The 20161-nt window shown below is 39.4% G+C and overlaps 1 protein-coding gene across 1 annotated transcript; it reads left to right on the top strand.

Moving 5' to 3' along the window:
• Nucleotides 1-1175: 1175 nt before the first annotated feature.
• st6galnac5b (ST6 (alpha-N-acetyl-neuraminyl-2,3-beta-galactosyl-1,3)-N-acetylgalactosaminide alpha-2,6-sialyltransferase 5b) lies at nucleotides 1176-18623 on the top strand. Its single transcript, XM_044362593.1, has 5 exons — nucleotides 1176-1318; nucleotides 1853-2068; nucleotides 11249-11658; nucleotides 13248-13355; nucleotides 15166-18623. Exons 1-5 carry the CDS (start codon nucleotides 1298-1300, stop codon nucleotides 15401-15403), a joined length of 993 nt encoding a protein of 330 aa, XP_044218528.1. The 5' UTR covers nucleotides 1176-1297; the 3' UTR covers nucleotides 15404-18623.
• Nucleotides 18624-20161: the final 1538 nt, after the last annotated feature.

Genomic DNA, 20161 nt, shown 5'->3' with positions numbered 1-20161 from the left:
ATGAGGAGCTTTAGCTGCTCAAGTTGCTGTGAAAAATTGTTTCCTGTCCTTACATGGGTCTCCCTAAATTTACTTCAGTGTCAAAAAAATGATGGTTCACTGTACCAAGTACATTTCTGTGCAGTATAGTATTATCACTGACGTTCCTATCACCCTGTGAAGAGTAGTAGAATAGACTTATCATGACTTTTAAAGGGATGCAATAAAAGTACCAAAGCCCTGTTCAATAACAATAATGTTAAACAGAAAACAATGCAAATAAAGCTAGTAAACCATTGTATAATAAAGACAATTGGCTCAGTACAACAAATGCATGTAATTTAGGAACTATAGGAAAAAATAACCTGAAGAACAAAAGGTAAATCCCCACAACCTCAACCATTTCATCTACTGTACCTCACATCATAGCTGTTCTTGTATTGGAAAAACATTTTTGAATATAGTGAACTGTACAAACAACATTCATTACTGCCAGAAAAAAAATATGGTCATGTGGATGATGAATATACATCTGACATTTCCACAAAGAATAGGCAACACAAGAACATGTCTAAGGTTGCATTAAAACCTATCAGGTCATATTAAAACAATATCAGGTTACTGAAATGTATGAGGCATAAAGTTTGAAGGGTTGTTTGGATACAGCAATATTATGGATGTGAGGATTTACAGAAGGAGCATACTGATTAACACTTCTGACAATAATTCAATTCATGAGAAGAGCACTGTACCCATTTTGATCAGACTGAATGCATCACTGGGCCATTTGAAGATAATTGTGATTCTGCATGAAACTAAAGATAAATGCGCACTGTTGAGAGAAAACGAGCTATTTCAGGCAGTGTTTTGAGAAAACTGTGCCATGAAAAAGTATAAAGGCATATTATAGTACATAGATACAGAGATGTACAGTAGATAGGCCTACATACAAATGTGTTTTAAGGTTACTATGAACGCGCCATTGAGAAGCACAGAATCCTTAATATTGAATGTTGTATTGGAGTATGACTGCGTATTCAACATTATAATAATGTCATGTGTATTATAACCATCTCATGAACCCCCAGTGAACATGAGGTGATCTAGGAAACGGTGTTGTTTAGGACCATGAGGAGCGCAGAGCTGAGTGAGGACGTCCCTGTCGAGAAGAGCATGGTGAAGAGTAGTGAAGCGTCGCTGCGCGCTGATCCCACTGTTGCCGCCGCTCAAGTGTTGCATGCTGGAGAGTCCCGACGCTCTGTGAGAGCTTTGGCTCCGGTAGGATGAAGGCTCGCTCTTCGTTTGGAAACGAGGGAAAATGAAGATGAAGATAAGAGTGGTAATTATGAATGAGACCTGCAGGACATATCTCTCTAATGTTCCTTATGTGGGGTAGCTTTAGTGTTTTGGTTGCTCAGAAGTGAGCGCAGGCTGAGAGCTCTGTCATGTACTGTGACCTAATTGCACTTTGTGATATTTCATTTCATCTTTTGCAGTAGCTATAATATTCCTATAAGATAATCCTTGAAGAGCGCAGTCGTGTGAAGTTTCTTTTTTTCCTGCAGGGGGAAATAATGATGAAACATGTTTGAATTACGCCTGCTGCTATTTTTGCACCGCTCTTTAAAACATGTTGCCCTGTTAATAGAGCATGTTGTGGCACAGCTGACATTTCATTTGAAGCCTAGTATGAGGAAAGCGCAGCTGTTATTATTGTGTTGCATCTGAAATCTGACATTTAATCACCAGTCATGACCAAAAATCTCGAAGCTTATAGACAGTTTTGAACTTAACTGAGTATATTTTTGTAATCAAGACTTCTGTCTAGATGTTGTTTTAATGGTTATTTATTTAAACTTGTGTGTCTCTCCAGTGCCAAGGGGTTAGTGGCATCATCATCATCACAATGGTTACCAGTTTTATGTTGGTGTACAATAGCAGCTCTGGTGACAGATCTTCGTCATCATCACCATCGTCACCATCTGCCCACCGTCTAGATGGTCCTGCTGCATCTGTGAAAAAGCCAGAGAGACCACAGAAACTTCCAACATCAACACTTGAGGGGTATACAGGTGTTATAGATCATAAGGTAAATATACACCATCTGCACACTGTCAGACAATCTGTCTCCTAATGCATTTTCACAAAAAAACAATGATGTTGCAACTGGTTTCTCCTTTGAAATGTTTTTGAATGCACATGTCCTAATTATTTTATTAATGTCCAAGTTAAATGAAAGCTGCTAAGGAGGTGAAAAGGAAACAGAATATCTGTATCATAATTTATATTATTTAACAGGGGCCATGCCAGTATTTTTTGTCTTTTTTGGAAAGTAAGAACTAAAAGCTCTTCAGCTTCCATAAAATTAGAAGATGCTGGGAAGTGGTGCAGGTTGGCACAAAGCAAAAACATTCACACACCACCACAGAGACCAAGGTTAAACCTCAGCTCGGTCGTGTGTTCCAACAAAAACAATTGCCAGTGTTTGGGGTGAGAGATCATGTTCTTGTCAGTGCAGTAGGCACTTGCATGGGATCTGGGGGCATAGAGAGAATTTGGCAGTCGAAAAACGGGTGGTGACTTTTAAAGGTTTTGGAAGAAGCACATGGAGGACAACAGAGATAACAGTGACAAGGACAGCAGCACTCAGGAACTGTTCGTGGGAAGAAAATAATGCTGTAAAAACAGCAAGAAAGTCACGTTCAGTATCTCTGTGATGTGCGTTTTGCCAAATTTTTCTACATTGATTTAGAGCTGTAACAATGAGTTTATTAATTGATTAATTGCCAACTATTAAATTAATCACCAACTATTTTGATAATTTATTAATTGTTTTGAGATATTTTTTTTGAAGAAAGAAAAAAGATTTCAAAGCTTCTCAAATGTGAATATTTTCTGGTTTGTTTAGTCCTCTATGATGCTGATATTCAAACCAAAGTGAATATCTTTGGGTTGTGGGCTGATGGTTGGGACGTCATATTGGACTTCAGAATACAGTGATTGACATGTTTCACCATTTTCTGACATTATGGACCAAACAACTACTTGATTAATCGAGAAAATAATCAACAGATTAATTGATAATGAAAATAATCACTAGTTGCAGTCCTATGCTAATTCAGTCGCTGCATTACACACAGTGTCTTTCCTTCAACACGACAGTAGTGCCCTTGTGATTTCTCTCCAGTCAAATTCCACAGCGAAGAATTTGAATTCACTCAGTGCATTTGGACATATCTGTAATCAGTTGGGCATATGTGTCGAGTGCCTAGCCTTTGAAAAGAACTTTGATTGCTGTGGCACTTTTGTACAGCACCAGTCAAAAGTTTGGACGCACCCTCCCATTCACTTCAATGAGAAAGTGTGTCCAAACTTTTGACTGTACATATGTAGTACCAACGAAATTATATCCACCCTCTTGGTTGAATCTGATGTGCAGGTTTATTTTACTTTTGGTAATACATACATGTACAAGATGCCAATTTAATCTATGCCATTTTTATATGTTCATTTTTATGTTTTTAAGGCAGGAGATTAGCAACAATAATGAGTTCTGTAAGTGTGGTAATTGAAATTGTGAAGCATTTTCTGTTCATTAGGAAAAGCTAATATGAGTTTAATATAGCCCCACTTTCTGATGTAAGGCTATGATAACAACAAATATTCTCTGAAGAATTGAACTCAAAAGCTGAACTTACTGTGGAAACACCATTTCTAAAGACTCTCTGTAGTTTACCCTGTTTCCCAATTCATAATTAATTTGTCTGCCATGGCTACTTAAGACATCACTGCTGTAATCTTCTGGTCATATAAGCACCACAGTCAGTGTTACTGTCATTCAGAGACCTATTGTTCAGACCCAGCACAGTATTACAGACAGCTGATTCAGATAGATAGATCATTCAGACAGCGTACTGTCTCCCCTCAGTAAGAAAGATATGCAGCGAGGCACAGTGCTAAGATAAGATAAGATAGACTTTATTGTCCCGAAGGAAAGTTGTCTTGGACACGTACAGTATCTGTTGTTCAAAAAATACAAAATAACAAAGTGCATATAAACAGTACATACACAGACTGTCACCCATACACATGCACACATGCAATACCTACAGTACATGCACACATCATCAACCAACTAATTGCACACTGCCTGTCGCACAACACACCTGTAGTCATCATAATGGTGTACATAATATGTGCAGTAAGAGTAAAGCAGCCTCATCAACATAGAGCAGTGTTACAGGGTTTAGCCTCTGGGTAGCTTGCCATTGAGGGCTGTGATGGGGCACAAAGGAGTTCTTAAAGTGGTTGAGACTGCACTGGGGGACTCTGAAACGTCTGCCTGAGGGAAGAAGCTGGTACTCAGGGTGGAGGACATGAGTGGGGTCTAAAATAATTTTGTTGGGCCGGTCTGATGATTGCTTCATCAAAGACACCCTGTGAGTGTGGGATGCCGCCTGGCTCCCATGATTTTCATGGCTCTCTGTGTTAGCCGAGTAATCTGGGCTTTCAGCTGTTCACTGAGTTTGCCAAACTAGGCTGAGATGCCATACTGCAGGATGCTCTTAGCTACAGCATGGTAGAAGAGGAGCAACACTTTCTGGTTGACACCAAAAACCCTCAGCGTATGAAGGAAGTGTAGCTGCTGTTGTTGTTGATGTGTATGCCCAGGTATATGTAAGAGTCAACCTGGGCTATGTTCTGGTCATGGATAACCACTGTTGAGTGGTCTCCATTGGATTTGAGGTCGAACACTGTCTCCTCTGTTTTCTTAGTGTTGAGGGTGAGGGAGTGTTTGTTGCATCACTGGACAAAGTTCTGAATCTCATATTTGTATACAACTGTATCTGATGTGTCGGACATGAGACCGAAGACAGCTGTGTCATCAGAAAACGTTATCATGTAATTGTTAGCAGTGCTACGGGTGCATTCATTGGTGTACAGGGTGAACAGGATGGGGGGGCTAGGATGCCAGGATGGGAGTTGGTCAGGGGCTCAGATAGGGTCCTGTTCACCATGACCTGCTGGGTGCAGTTGGTCGGAAATGAGTGGTACCACTTAATAGTGAAGGGTTGACATTCATCTGTTTCCAGGAGAACATGAAGCTGCAGGTTGTTAAAAGCTGAGCTGAAGTCTACAAACAACAGTCTAACATTGGGCCTACGATTCTCAAGGTGTAGTCACTAAGTACACTATACTGGTAGGGATCAGCATAGGCAGGTGTGGAGAGGACATTGCAATGCTCAGGCAGCACTGGGAGGAAAGAATTTGGAGAAGTAAAAAGCACAGTGTTCGTTACAGTTCATCTTTCACTGATTAATAATTAGTGACATGAGAGTGCGAGAGTGACTCTGGTTTGGAGATCCGGCTGAGACTTGCTAGACTTGTCTCTGTCTCTTCAGTCGGCCAGATTCTACGCTCAGGCTTCCTCTGTAACCCTCATCAGGTCCTTTTAAAGTCAATGAAAAAGAAACATTAATCTAAGGATTTTTCACTGGTTCTTATGAGAAATTAGAGGCAGGTTTTTACGATTTAGGCACTTCATTATTCACAGTCTCTCATAACTGTCCACCTCCTCCTGGCTGACGGTTGACAGGGGACTCATGATGGATCCATACTGCGACATTTTCACACTGCTTAGTGTCATTCTACCCCCCCCCTCTCATGAGGGCTCCCAGCTCTGATGCTGCACCCTTAGACAGAGCTGGGCAATGACTAACCAGAGCAGACCTGCTGTAAGATCTGTGGAGTGGGTGGATCCGTCTGCACAGTTCCTTTCAGGGTCATCTGAGGTCTGTTGCTGCTGCTGCTGCTGTAGCTACTGCTGGAGGGAATCTTGGCAGCATACACAGCACTGGTGGATGTATGCAGACGACCCCATGCAAATGCACAGACACGTTAATAAAAATTGTACACCCTTATCAGAGCCAGGGATGCTTGAAAATGTTAGGAGAGCTTTATCTAATGTGCCCACTGGACCCTGTTTATGTCCTGCATTAACTTTTGTGCATTTCTTGTTTGCATGGGCTGTGATAAAGTGGGCAGTGGACTGTGACTGCTTTGCTCATTTATGTCTCACCCAAAAGCACATATTTATCATTAAGACCATGTTGCTTCACGTGACTGCATGTTAAAGGTTAAACTTCTTCCCCTCAGTACTTTCAGTGCTTAACGGTGGAATGAAAACCCACATTTGTATACTGAACCATCAGACTTCAAAGTTATGGTGTGCATTTAAGTGGGATATTTTAAGCAACTGGCTCAGCGTTCGTTATGTTCCTCTGACTTCTGCAATGTCTGCAGGTTTTTGTGAGATGTCTTCCTCTAGTATTTATTTCTTTTCTTGACAAGCTACAGTAATTAGTGCCGCACTTCATGAATAGACTCTTTCAAACACACACACGCACACACACATTTAAATTTGAACACCTCAACAAACAGCCGCACCATTTTTCCCCTTTGCTCCTCATCTTCTCTCCCTCTCTGATGTTTTGCTGATTCCAGTTAAAGAGATGTTGACCTTTGAAGAACTGTCAGCAGAATCAATCTACATTGGCCTTTATATACGCTCTAATCACAAAAGCCTGTGTGAGAGCATGGGTGTGGATTGTAAGTCTATGCCAGTTTATGATGTACCTACTTATTATGGGCAATACCTGTCTGTGCTATGGCCTTTAATGCAGTCGGTCTCGGAGGAAATGGGTGTCATTAGAAAGTCGGTTATGCCAAATATTCTCCTGCCTACACGGACCACTTTCTATTGTTCAATTTTAAGTTGTCTTATAGGTATGTTAATGTACAAAGGCAGCTCATAATAACAGGCAACTTTAAAAATTCCCAGAATAGGCTCATTTTAATTCCACTCCAAGTAAGGGAGACACCCTGGTGAAACAGACTATGTTATCAGGTGTCATCTTCACCGTCTTCCTTATTAATTCAAAATACCTGTAACCCGCTAGGTGATGATGGATAAATCCAACATGAATTAATGAATATCATCTTCTTTTTAGATTCTCCATTGCCTGCCAGCCATGATGGAAAAAGCCAAACATTATGCCGCATCTCTCCATCAATTCGCCGCTAACAAGGTTACGTTCTCTGAGGTGTAGTCTTTTTCTCTCTCTCTCTGTCTGCGGTTGACTGGAAGAAGAAGAAGACAGGCGCCTTCATTATCTCGCCTTTATTTGCTCAAATTGAGAACAGAGCAATTTCAATGTGTGTCACCGGGAGGCGCTTAATGAGTCAACTGTCAGGAGGAATTCTGTGCAATTAATTGGTCTCTGAGAAAAGGAAGCAGTTCTGACCATTAAAACTGTCACACCATGTAACAGGTGTCAATTAATCCACCTCTGCTCTCAGTTGAGTCAGTAGCGTTTCTTTTTTTTCTGTGCACTTCAGAAAGTGTTCAGTTGCTGTCACGATAATGATCACCATCTAAATTATTTATGCCACTGCAAGCAAATTAGGGCTACAACCATTTTCATAATCTGGTATTTACTTTTTCGATTAATCAATTAGTCAGTGATATGCAAAAAAATTCTCAGAGCCCACCACAGGTTTTGAATTTTGCCAGACTAACTATCCTTTAAGATATCTGTCATATATGACAAAGAAAAACAGCAAATCATCACATTTGAGAAGCTGGAACCACAAACATTTGGCATTTTTGCTTTAAAGATGACTAATTATTGCAGCTCTAAAACTAACACAGCCACTGTATGTCTTTATGTTCACCCACCACTGCTCATATCATAGGATGTTTTACATATAAGGATATGGCTGGTGATATTATAATATTTCTTATTGTCAACAAATCCCATGAAATTATCAAACCAACAAATATTGACAGTGTAGCCAAAGCTAGTCCAAAAACTATTAAAAACACATCAGTGAGGTACACTGTTGCACTGGGTCTCATGTTCATTCATTAAGGTGAACATGGGCACTGTATTTTATTTTGAGTCATTCCCACATATAATGTCCTACTGCTGTAAATACACAGATCTGAAGCTGACAAAAACTAAAGTGCTATTTACTCCTATCATTTGCAAAAGAAAACGATGACCAGACGTTTTAGATAGTTAATCATTTATTAAAGAAATTATATATATTTTGAAAATTAAAGTATATAATCATGACATATCTTTAAAGATTTTTGTCTCAGGCAGAAACAAATGGGTTTAAGGCCGAGAGTCACTGACAGGCTTGAGAAGATGGAAGGTATTAAAATATGGACTGTGTGACTGTGTCTGAAATCACTCTCTTGTTCACCTTTTCAGTATTCTCTGTACAAAAAGACACTCACTAGTTTTCTCTATCGTGATCAGTAAATTGAGATACAGGGACACTTAAGTGTCATCATCATTTTGGGTCATCACTGACATACCTTCAGAATTCAGACTCTGGGATAAAACGATGGACAGTAAATATATGGAGTGATTTCTGGCACAGCCACGGTCTCTTAATGGGATTTGTTGACAGTAAGAAATATAGAAAATGCCATGCTTATTCTTCAAATCCATGGTTAGTTGTGGAAATAGGGGCCTTTTTTCTTCGTCTTTCTGTTATTTGCTCTGACCTCCAAATAGCTCAACCCTTCCTAATGTTTTTTTTTTTTTTCTGTGGTTTTGTACTATCTACCCCTCCTAATCTGAAAGGGGTGTAGGCAGAGACTGGAGGTTTGGAGGCACAGTGGAAGCTCTGGTGCAATATTAGAGGGTGATTGATGGGGTTTGCTCTGAAAGCAATTATGATCCTGGGTTCCCCTGGGAAGTATATAAACAGGATCATACTGATGAGTCTGGAGTCAGTGTGTGGGCGCAGTAATTGACTGGGACTGGTACCAGAGCCGTATTCTTGACTTAGTCCTCTTCTGCTATTCTTAATGGTACAGCTCTCTTTAATCCGGTCGGCATCACATCAGAGTTCACTGAATAGCCTCATAAGGTTGAACCTGTTGTCTTTTTAGATCATGTTAATCCTGGAAAGTGTCTTGGTTACAAGGTTATGCATTATTGATCAAGGTAGACAACGCTCTGTCTGCATGATAAAATGCAGACTGTGTGTGTGTGTGTGTGTGTGTGTGTGGGAGTCAGCAAGTGCGAGCTGGTTCGCAACTCAACAGACCACTGTGTTGATTCAAGGCTGAGTAAAAATCCACCACCTGTAGTATGAAATTTATTACACTTCATTTATTCAGTCAGCTGCCTGCCTCCTGAAATATTCTACATCTGATTCTGAAAGCCCTTCTTGCAGGGATACAGGGTATATAAGGGGCTATTTCCCAGCACCATCAAGCTGTCAGAAGCTTGGAGAGCCGGTGCTGAGGTTTCAGCATCACTGTCAAGGACAATTCAATTGCCTTTTACCAGTTTAACACATTCACTGACGATTAAAAATAATTAAAAGTTGTTTGTGAGTAATTGTTTTGACAGTGCCCGAAGGGGAGAATGCACTCAATCTGTTGTATGTAGAAAAAGAGACAACTAAGAAGGACTGTGATTTTTTTCTAGCTATGGCAGGGAGGGTATGTTTGTGCAGTGAGGCATGTAATTCGCTCCAGACTACCTGTTATTGGGGGGGGGGGGGGGGATGGGCTCCAACAGGAAATGGGCAATGTGGTAGGGAATGTAAATACCTGTTCCTCAATGCATAGAGCTGGTGAGAGTGTGTGTGTGTGTGTGTGTGTTTGTGTGTATAGAGGGGATTACAGCTGGTTTTGGATCTAGACACATTCTAGGCAGTTGCAGGCTCTTACCAGAGAAACGTGATTGTATTACAAATCTGCTGCCACGTCGAACTGTGCACAGATTTAAGGACATCCCCAGACACCATGCATACACACGTGCACACACACCCACATATACACACATATGCAGATAAAGACACACACACACACACACACACAAGGCAGTGATTCAGTGTGGGGTCACAGAGATAGTGGGAGTGCATTATAAATATAGCAGTTTGAACAGCGCAGCCTGTGATATCACCTGTATGCACAGCTGTGGTGTAAAAGCAGCTGTAAGAAAATAATAAATTGTGACAAACTTTACCTGCCTTCTTAGTGGAATCCACCTCAAGATGGATCCCAAAGGTGGACGTGATCCTGGCCTTAGTACTCATCCAGCCACGTCACACAAACACACACACACACACACTTTCCCCTCTCAGAACCTGATGGAGTGTGAAGCTCGGAGCACAGTTCAGAATGCCAATGTAGCTCTCTATTAAATTTGAGAATAATTCATGTGAGAAGTCTCTGGGCTTTTGCTGTCAGATCATTCAATCCAAGTTCTGCCCCGACACAACAACATAAATACCTACTCAGTATAATTCAAGCCAATATAACTTTTTAAAGGTTTATGCACAGGAATGATCTTCTGAGTGAACTGGACTTTGTGATTGAGCATGTTCTGACCACTACAAGTGAACATTGCTCTGAGGCTGTGTTTGACTGAATAAATATACTGGCTTAAGCCTTAAGTGTATGCATGATGTTCCTACAAAATGATAGTACTGCATAGAATAGCCTCTGCTCCACTGTCAACCATAATAATCTGCAGTGCATTTGAATAATAGGATACCTGACAGAATAGCCCAGTACAAGTCTGGCTGCTCCATTCTGTGCCAGTTGCACTTTATTCACGTTCTATTTGGACCCAGATGACAGAATAATCATGCTATTAAAGGGCAAAGTATCAACGTTAATTTGAGATTGAAGTTATCACTGTGTGTGTACTTGTCAAAAAACTACATTAATCTGTGAATATAAATGGAAAAAGCCTGGAATTAAATGTAAAGTATTGGCTCTATTATCAGAGTAGCTATATATATCAAGCTTGTGGGAAGTGCCCTTGTCACAGCTGTCATTTCTGCATGTGTTGCTGTACAGACTGTGCTGAACTCTTTCACGGTCCTGTTTTTTTTCCTCTTGGAAGCTATATTTTAAGTTCAAGCCTAAGACTTCTACAAATAAGACTTGACTTTGATAGCTACAGGATGCAACTTAATCCCTTTTGCTTGTTGATACTTTTTTAAATCATGTTTTTTGGGAACACTCAGGTTTTCTTTGTCTTTAAGGATATGCCATATACTCTGTTGCAGTATTTCTTTAGACTGTCATGTGTTTAGTGGCACCATAGGAAACATGTAGTGGCTTACTCGGATGAAACTGAACACAAAATCCCTGTTTCACAGCCTTTCTTTAATATTCTCTAAATAAAATCTGATTTTCATAATGTTTACCTTTGACCTTCCACCTCCATAGCCTCTGAGGATGCACTGCGGGACTTGCGCCCTGGTGACCAGCTCTGGCCAGCTAACTGGGAGCAAGAGGGGTGAAGACATTGACCGCTCTGAGTGTGTCATCCGTATGAACGACGCCCCCAGCGTGGGCTATCAGCAGGACGTTGGCCAGCGCACAAGCCTACGTGTCATAGCTCACTCCAGCCTGCAGAGGGTGCTGCGGAGCCGACAGCAGCTACTTAACGCGAGCCAAGACACGGTGTTCATCTTCTGGGGACCAAACAGCTGCATGAGACGGGATGGAAAAGGCCACGTTTACAACAACCTGAGGCAGTTAAAGCAGCTACTGCCCAAACTCAAAGTCTACATCATTTCTCGGATTAAGATGCTGAAGTTTGATGAACTATTTAAAAATGAAACAGGGATTGATAGGTAAATGGTCACACAGTCATTCCTGTCACTGTGAGCTAGTCTGTCCACATAAACATTAAAAAAACGTCTTCAGCTTATGAGTTTTAGCCACTTGGAAATAAAATTTGCAGATAAGGGAGAGAGTTTTACACTAGCGCTGCAGCAAACAATTATATTCATTATCGATTAAACCCATTTTCTTGATGAATCAAATAACTATTTTGTCTGTAAAATTTCAGAAAATTGTGAAAAATACTAGTTATAATTTCTTAGCACTCATGATGACATCTTGAAATGTCTTGTTTTGTCTGATCAACAATCCAAAATCTAAAGATATTCAGTTTACTATCATATATGACACAGAAAATCTTCAAATCCTCACAAATGACATGCTGTCATTCCTTAAAAAATGACTAAAAGGATTATTTAATTATTATGAAAACAGTTGCAGAATAACTACTTGCCGCTCCATATTACGCAGATTACACTACTTTTGAAAGGCCGTCAATTTCTTATGTAGTGTTACTACTGTACATGGTAAGACATTTACAGAACTGGCGCAACATCAGAAAGAAAACACAAATTTTATTTTGATGCCATTAAGATTTCTCCAGAATCACTATACTGTATATCTCCAGTCATTACAAGCAAAAAGAAACATGGTTAGAAAGCATCCATCAGAGTCTTGGAAAGTGAAGAGACTAATTATTTACTGATAAAAACAAAACAAAAGAAACTTCATCCTAATATGGAACACAGACACTTAACACTTACAGTACATGACATTTTTTTCTGATATGATTGAGCTTTAGTATATATATTCTCACATATATGTTTATTTTAAAATGAGAGTATCTACCAAATATAATTATGCAGCTGGATTTTTATGTATAAATATATAACTTAAGAGAAACTTAAATAGTAGCTCTTCATCTTAACTGGAAGAAGTGCTGAGATTTTCATGTACATTTTCTGGAGCAGCAGTTAAAGATGCATAGAAACAAACTTCATCAGAGTTATTGAGACGTTTTTTCCTTAATAACAGCAATTTTACAGATTTAGGGCAAGCACAACTTTCTTGCTTATTATACGACAGATGGTAGTTTCATGTCTCTTTTCATATGTGATACAGGTATCTGTACTGTGGAAAACTGTCTGAACATGCGCATACAGAAGAAGAACGAAATAGATAAAGCCATTTTGTTGACGTGAATCCAGCCATTCATATAAACTCATTTGCATGTGAACAGGAAGCCCACAATATGATAAGAACACGTTGTATCTGAAAGGACACTGCAATCACTTCAAACCTTCATCTAACTATAGTCAGTGCAGAGTAAACGTCTTCCTCATTCCTTTTCTGTTGTGTACAAAGCATAGGAAATATTAGGAACGACTTACAATTATGGAATTGTACCTTCTTTGCACAGCGCATGTGTCATCTACTATAACTGGAGTTGATCAGGTGAAATCTAAAAATAAGGGGTCACATCTTAAACTTGTCTCATTTGATCAGTCAATCTCCTGGATAGAGCAAGTACTCCCAGTATATTTATACACTACATGAGTATGGATTTACTAAAAAAAGGTGGATCTCTCTTGTCTTCCAGGAAGAGATCCAACTCCTGGCTGAGTACTGGCTGGTTCACCATGGCCATAGCCCTGGAGCTGTGTGACAGGATCAACGTGTACGGCATGGTGCCCCCCGATTCCTGCAGGTAGAATCATATTATTTCTAACACAACAAGACTTTTAGTTGCTTACAAAGATTACTTCAAAGTAGCAAAGAGCAAAATACTAATATGGGCTACTAGTAAACCATGCACAAGACTGTCTGTTTTCCAAGCAGACTTTTGTTTATCTAAAATTTATTCAAGTTCATGAATAGAGCCCTCTATTTGAACTGCAACATCTAAAACTTCTTTGCCCCCAAAGGGAAATCATCAAGGTGAAACTATGAACACACACAGTCTTGAACATTAAATGTACAAAGATACACAAAACATATAATATACTGTAAATATGTAAAAAAAAAAGCATGATCAAAAAATCAGATAAGTTCACATAAAGCACAATATACAGTACCAGTTAAAAGTTTGGACACTCGTTCCCTTGAATGAGAAAGTTTTTGACTTTTGACTGGTTCTGTACATCAAGTGAAAACATAACAAAAAACCATGAAACCTGGAGTACAGCCAGCTGTCATCACCCATCCATTATATAAGCAGACTGCTCATCACTGTTACTTCACTTTGAGTCATCTTCATAAGTAGGTTTGCATTCGCCATGTTCGAGAGAAGTAACCTTTTGAATGTCACACTAATGAGATTCTGTAAGTGGAAAGTTTCTGAAGGCTCAGAGTTCACCGGTTGTAATGTATGGTGACGTTTATGAAAATGTCTGAGTATAAAGGCATCTTCATCAATGACTTTTGGCATTGAAATATAAAAGACACAAAATCATTACTTGGTTTTAGAAAAGGGAACAAAGCAATGTCCGTTTTTATTGTCAGTTTCCTAGCAACGGCGTTCACATGACTTCAACCACCTGAATGCCAAGCATATCATCTCCTTGACTTCTCAGCTCAAAAATACAATGTTCATGAGTTCCATCTGAATTATTTATAATTGTAGTTTTTTATTATAACTCCATTGTACACCAGGAAAACTCTACTACCATAACAGATTTCTGACCAATAAAATTCCCTCCTGTGTACAAGCACTTTTGAACAGTTTCTCCCTGCAAAAACATTTTTTCATCTGCTAAATTATACATCCAAGACAAAATCAAAATGCCTCATCCTCGGGACTTACATGTTCAGTTTGGCACTTCCTGTTGGAGTAAATGGGGCAACTACTGCATGAAGGGGAATTGATGGTCTATTCTGTTGCAGCTCGACTTTGTGATCTACTGACAATACAGGTGTGTTTTTACATAGAAATCTTGTCTAGTTCATCTTTAACGATGTCTTAAACTTTCCATGACAATATAACATTTGCTCCCTGCAGTGACAAATTCAAGAGTCTTTTATTGCTGTGCAGTCAGGCTGGAGACATTCATCTTGACATTTTACAATAAATTTCACTGCCACAATGAGTATAAGTTCACAGCACATTATACAACTATGCCTACATAAAATCTTGGAATAATATTGTTCTCACATGAATCTACAAGGGCACAAAGGACAGTTTGGCACATTTCGATATTCATAGAGTAAGCAGGCCAGATTGAAGAGACTCTCATGTGGCTGAGTTTTCCACTGAGCTTGGTATGACTGTGAGCATCAGAGGAATATGATGATGTATAATGAACACATCTGTGAGCCCAGATTCTTCTGATCTTTCTGTTTTTCTTTGTTCCCGTCTCCATTTCTTCCCCACTGTGACTTGCTTCCTCTTCGCCCCTCCACCCCCCCTCCCATCTCATAATTATCCCTACGCTATTTCCACATCCCTCCCTCGCACTTTGACTTTCATGCCTTTTCATGCTTTGCTCCCCTCGATTCTCCTCTCCTCTTCTGCTGTGTAGATCCTCCTCCCATCTATCCGTGCCGTATCATTACTATGAGCCCTTGGGGCCCGCCGAGTGTTCCATGTATGTCTCTCATGAGAGAAGCCGACGTGGAAGCCACCACCGTTTCATCACGGAGAAGACAGTGTTTGCAAACTGGGCCCGAACCCTCAACATCCACTTTTACCAGCCAGACTGGAAACCCGCTGCTGGCATCATCAAGCTGAACATCTCATATGCTCCAACTGGATCCTGAGACTCACACAAGTGTGGAATATGTGTGTGGACAGTTTCCAGCATGCAGATTCCCTCTCTGGCCAATCTGAATGCCTGAGACAGCAGTGGGACAGAACAAACTGCTGTTGTGGTGCTTAACCTACTGCCTAAGCAGCTTGGCAGAATGGGATCATTGCATAATAGCAGCACAAAGCCTCAACAATGTTTTGGAAGTGTAACTATGATAGGATGAATTTCATACTGGAATCAAAGCCATAGAGGATGGCTTAAGTGTGTTTTTTTCTACTCTGCGTGGAGCTGTTTTAATAACACTCAAGCTGTCGGAGAGGAGACAGACAATGAGGAAGTGTGCTACTGCAATAATCGCAGTATGATTGGTTCATTTTCATAAATTAAAACAATAGAGATTCACCCCCTTTTATATGTAGAAATAGAGCTGCAGCTGAGGACACAGAGGCCATGCCCTCTGTTCTGTTTCTGTTTTAATTACCCGAGAGGGAGTTTAGACTCTACAATTACACATTTCAGAGCTGATTGTGATATTGTTAGAGTCACCATCTTTTTTTACATACTTTTCTTCAAGAGAAGAAAGCGTGACAGTTAAAATTACACAATTGCAGGTTCCACATGCTTCTTGGATTTAGACAAAAAGCTAATATAATTAAAACAATACAAACAAACAAAAACAAGAGAGCATATTTTTTAAGCAATCCATTCAAAACAGTGTCTCAATTTGGAGACACATGATGACCTAATTGATCCATCATATAAAAGACAGATTGGGCAGGGAACCTCTAAGCTAACAGAACAGAACAGCTGTAGCTGTCAATGATATGAAGTAGTGCTATGCTCTGAGGGTCCACCAGATATTGCCATAAATGGATTTTGGATCCAATGTTTTGTTGAGGACTGCAACTAATGATTATTTTCATTATCGATTAATATCACATTTATTTTAATCAATTAACAGAGCGTCTTCACAGACTTGTCATAGCGGGAAAGGCACATGTGTAACTCATTAATAACATTAATGAGGGCTCTGTTCCATTTATGTGTCCCAATAAGCTAAACCAGTGAGCCAGAATGCACAATGTGAGGGCCCTGAAACATGTAAATGGGATGCAGCCATGATTCATGCTATTAATTACACCTGTCCTTATCCTGGTATGACATGTTAAAATGTCTGCTGTGGAAAAGGTCTGTTACTTTGTCTATTAAATGTCAGAAGATGGAAGATGCCCTTTACAGTTTCTCAGAGCATAAAGTAATGTCTTCAGATGTTTTGTTTTTTTCCAGTAAACAAAACCAAGATATTTAGTTTACAGTAATATAAAAACCGAGAAAAGCAACAAAGTGTCACATATAACAAGCACGAACCAGAGAATGTTGGTTCGAACTTAAGTGATCAGTTATCACAATTGTTGCTGATTAATTTTCTGTCGCTGATCAACTAGTTGATTAATTATCAAATTGTTTAATCTTCATTGTATTTTAACAAGTATATGAGAACACTTTAAATATTATGATCTAGAAATAATTTCAAGATATGCATGACCAAAGCACGTGGCCAATTGTTGCTTTTTACTGGTGACATCTGAAGTCGCTGGTACCAGCATTGGAATTTTTTGGACAATTGTTCTCTAGTAAAATAGAAACACTATCTTAAAAATTTCAGCCAAAAAGAACAATTAATAATTAAAATAAATCAAAGGGATGTAGTATTTCTGCATCAGATTCATATTCCCAAAGAAGGCTTATATTTAGACAATCACATAGGGAGATAAAATATACCAAAAATGTAACTCAACAGTTAAATTAAACAATACATATTATTTAAAATAGTTAGACAATCTAATCTAATCAGGAGGGCCAGATCATTACACAGCACAGTATTTCTAAAATCCTCATATCTGATCATATTTGATAAAATATACAAAATCAAAACAGAAAAAAGAAAAATTGGACAACACACAACCTAAGTGCTTTGAAAACTGAATTAAAGGGATCACTTGAACCTTTCCAGCTCTGGTCATAAACAAATTTGGCAAGTTTGAGATATAAAAGTACTGTAATGCATCTTCAAAACAAAAGTAGATACACAAACAAAATAAATTACTTTAGCTGTGAAGCTCTCAGGACACAAACAGGTGTAGTACCAGAGCTTGGTTATCTGATTGTGCTTATACTAAAAGTCAGGTGTAAATGCTATCCCCTTCAATCATATCTACACACAATGGAGATCAGAGGACTTCATTAATAAGTTATAACTTTGTTCTCTCGCTCTGGAACAGATGGTCCCTCAAAAAGACCCAGCCAGCCCATGTGGCTGACACTCTAGGCCATGATTTGTCCTGTTATTAAAGCCAAATGTCAGAACAAGCCCTCAAAGGCATTCCGCCCGACTACAGAGCCGATTCAGCCACTGCAATACTGATACAAATGATTACATCAAAGCAGTCTCTTCAATCCTGACCCACAGGCTTCTGTCTCAGCGTCTTCATACAGAGGGGAGCTGGTTGTTAGCAAGGGATTACACTGTGGTATCCAACCATAACTCTGGGGTGAGAGGAACAGCGCGACCATTGCAGAATTCAATATGCGCCATCCTGCAGTTGGGAGCTGCAGAAAAGACGTTGACTGCTGCCTGTTCCTGTGTTCATTCAGATTTTACCACAAGAGCACTGCACTCAGGTGGAATCTTAATGATCTCAGGTGCTCTGAGAAAAGCCCATGCAGTGCTGGGGTGTCATGCTAAGTGCAGTGGCTGCTCCTGAGATCTGGGCTATGTGCTCTGCACACCAATTACTGGCCCTTCAGGTAGAAAGGTTGGATTTTAAAGGCTTCAAAGGACAAGCTGGCTGCAAATGAGTCTGCCGTTGCTATCTTAAACACATGCTCAAGGCAATGGGGCAACGGAGCCATGATTCTCACTGACCTTGGAAACCTAAAGAGACAAACAATGATGGTGCTTGGAGTCAGTCTGTCAGGCGTTAATGGTTAAATTGCAATCTTTAATTTATTTGTGTATCCATACATTAACGTTATCATCTACACTTGTTATTTCCAGCAGTTGGTGAAAGTTGTTTAAATGCCAAAACGTTATTATGCTGTTCTGGCTTCAGCCCCTCAATACAGAATTGTGTGTGTGAGTCATTTACTTTGTGTCCCAGTGATGTTTTAGAAAATATCTAAGATATGAAGGTGAAATGATCCAAAAAAGTCACATTTTTCATTCATTATCAAATCGTGGTTTCATGATTCAGTATGTTTCTGTAAAAAAAGAATAAGTAGAGTGTGCCTTACATTCACATTTTTTAATTATTATAACATTCAGTGTTAGTATTCAGTGTAAAAGTGCAGCATATTTGAGATTTCTGTATGAAACACTTGAGTTTTGTCAGATCTCGATTTTAGTGATTTTGTATTATAGTGAATAATAGAAGATAAACTGAATCAGCACTCTGCTTTTTTCTGAATTTTGACTAAAATATGTGGTGATTGTTTAGTGTATTGAGTTAGAGCCTTGTATAACAGTATTAAATGATAAGACAGGATTTACTGTTACGCCAATAATGAAACACTTTGGCTTGCAGATGGTGATGTTTTGATGCAGGTTTACAGCAGTTTTAGGGTTGATTCTTCTCAAACATAATCAGACACAGTGAGAGACATAATAAATCCTTAGGTGGTATTTTTCTTCAAGCTAAAATTTGATCTAATCCCCAAATTCTTAATTTCCATTAGCAAACGTTCCAGTCTTGGGTTTGAGTTTAATACTCCCGGATATCTGAGTGTGTAACTGTGTAGCCCTTGTAAATAGAGCAGCAGGATAAACTCACACTTTCATCTCCTCAGCAGCAATTTCCATCATGACACATATCACACACACACACACACACACACACACACACACACACAGACTTTAACAGCATACCTGCCGTTGATAAGCAGTGTCTGAAACCGTGTGAATTATAGATCTGCCCTGTTTATGATAGCGGGCTGTAAAGTAATTGTGGAGCTTTATCAGTAAGCCTGCAAAAATACCATCATCCTATAGAGCCAAAATGTTGAAGAGATAATTCATGAAAGAGTTCACTGGGATTAATAACACCGAGTCTCACCATAATCTCCATTTTTTTTTTTTACAATGTTTAAGTCTTTTTCTTTGCCTGAACACTGAACCCTTTTTAAATGTAATGCAGGATCATGTGCTGTGAGTCTGCACTGACACCTGGTGGCTTCTTGTGTCTCAGCAACTCCTGGAGGCGTTAAAGAAACCTCATTAGGATTGTCTTGGGTGTTTATTTCCTGTTAAGGCTAAAACATCTAACCTTGAAAACTTGTTTTTGTTAAAAAAATGAACATCAACACTTCTTCTTGCTGTATTCATTCCTGTAAGTGATGGGAGACAAGATCCACAAGCCTCCCTCTGTGCAAAAATGTCATTTAAAAGTTTATCTGAAGCTAATATGAAGCTTTAACTGTACAAATGAGTCAAATCAAGTAGATATCTTTCAATGTAAAAGTCTTTTTAGTGCCAAAGTCCTTCTTTTTGTTGCTATACTTCCACTGCAGTTCAACAGGGAAACACTGTCTGAGGAAACACAAAGAGGGAATTTTATGCTAAAAAAGACTATAAATGTGGCAGATATCCACTTGTTATGACAAACTCAGACTGCCGAAGCCTCATATAAGCTTCAGATACACTTTTAAATGCATTTTTGCACAAAATGACTTTGTGGACACACTGTGGATTTTGGTCTCCTTCACTTACATT

This window comes from Thunnus albacares, chromosome 9 (genome assembly GCF_914725855.1).
Source record: "Thunnus albacares chromosome 9, fThuAlb1.1, whole genome shotgun sequence".
NCBI classification, from domain to species: domain Eukaryota; kingdom Metazoa; phylum Chordata; class Actinopteri; order Scombriformes; family Scombridae; genus Thunnus; species Thunnus albacares.
The sequence above is the reverse complement of the archived record's forward strand: the minus strand, read 5'-3'. Positions and strand labels throughout refer to the sequence as shown.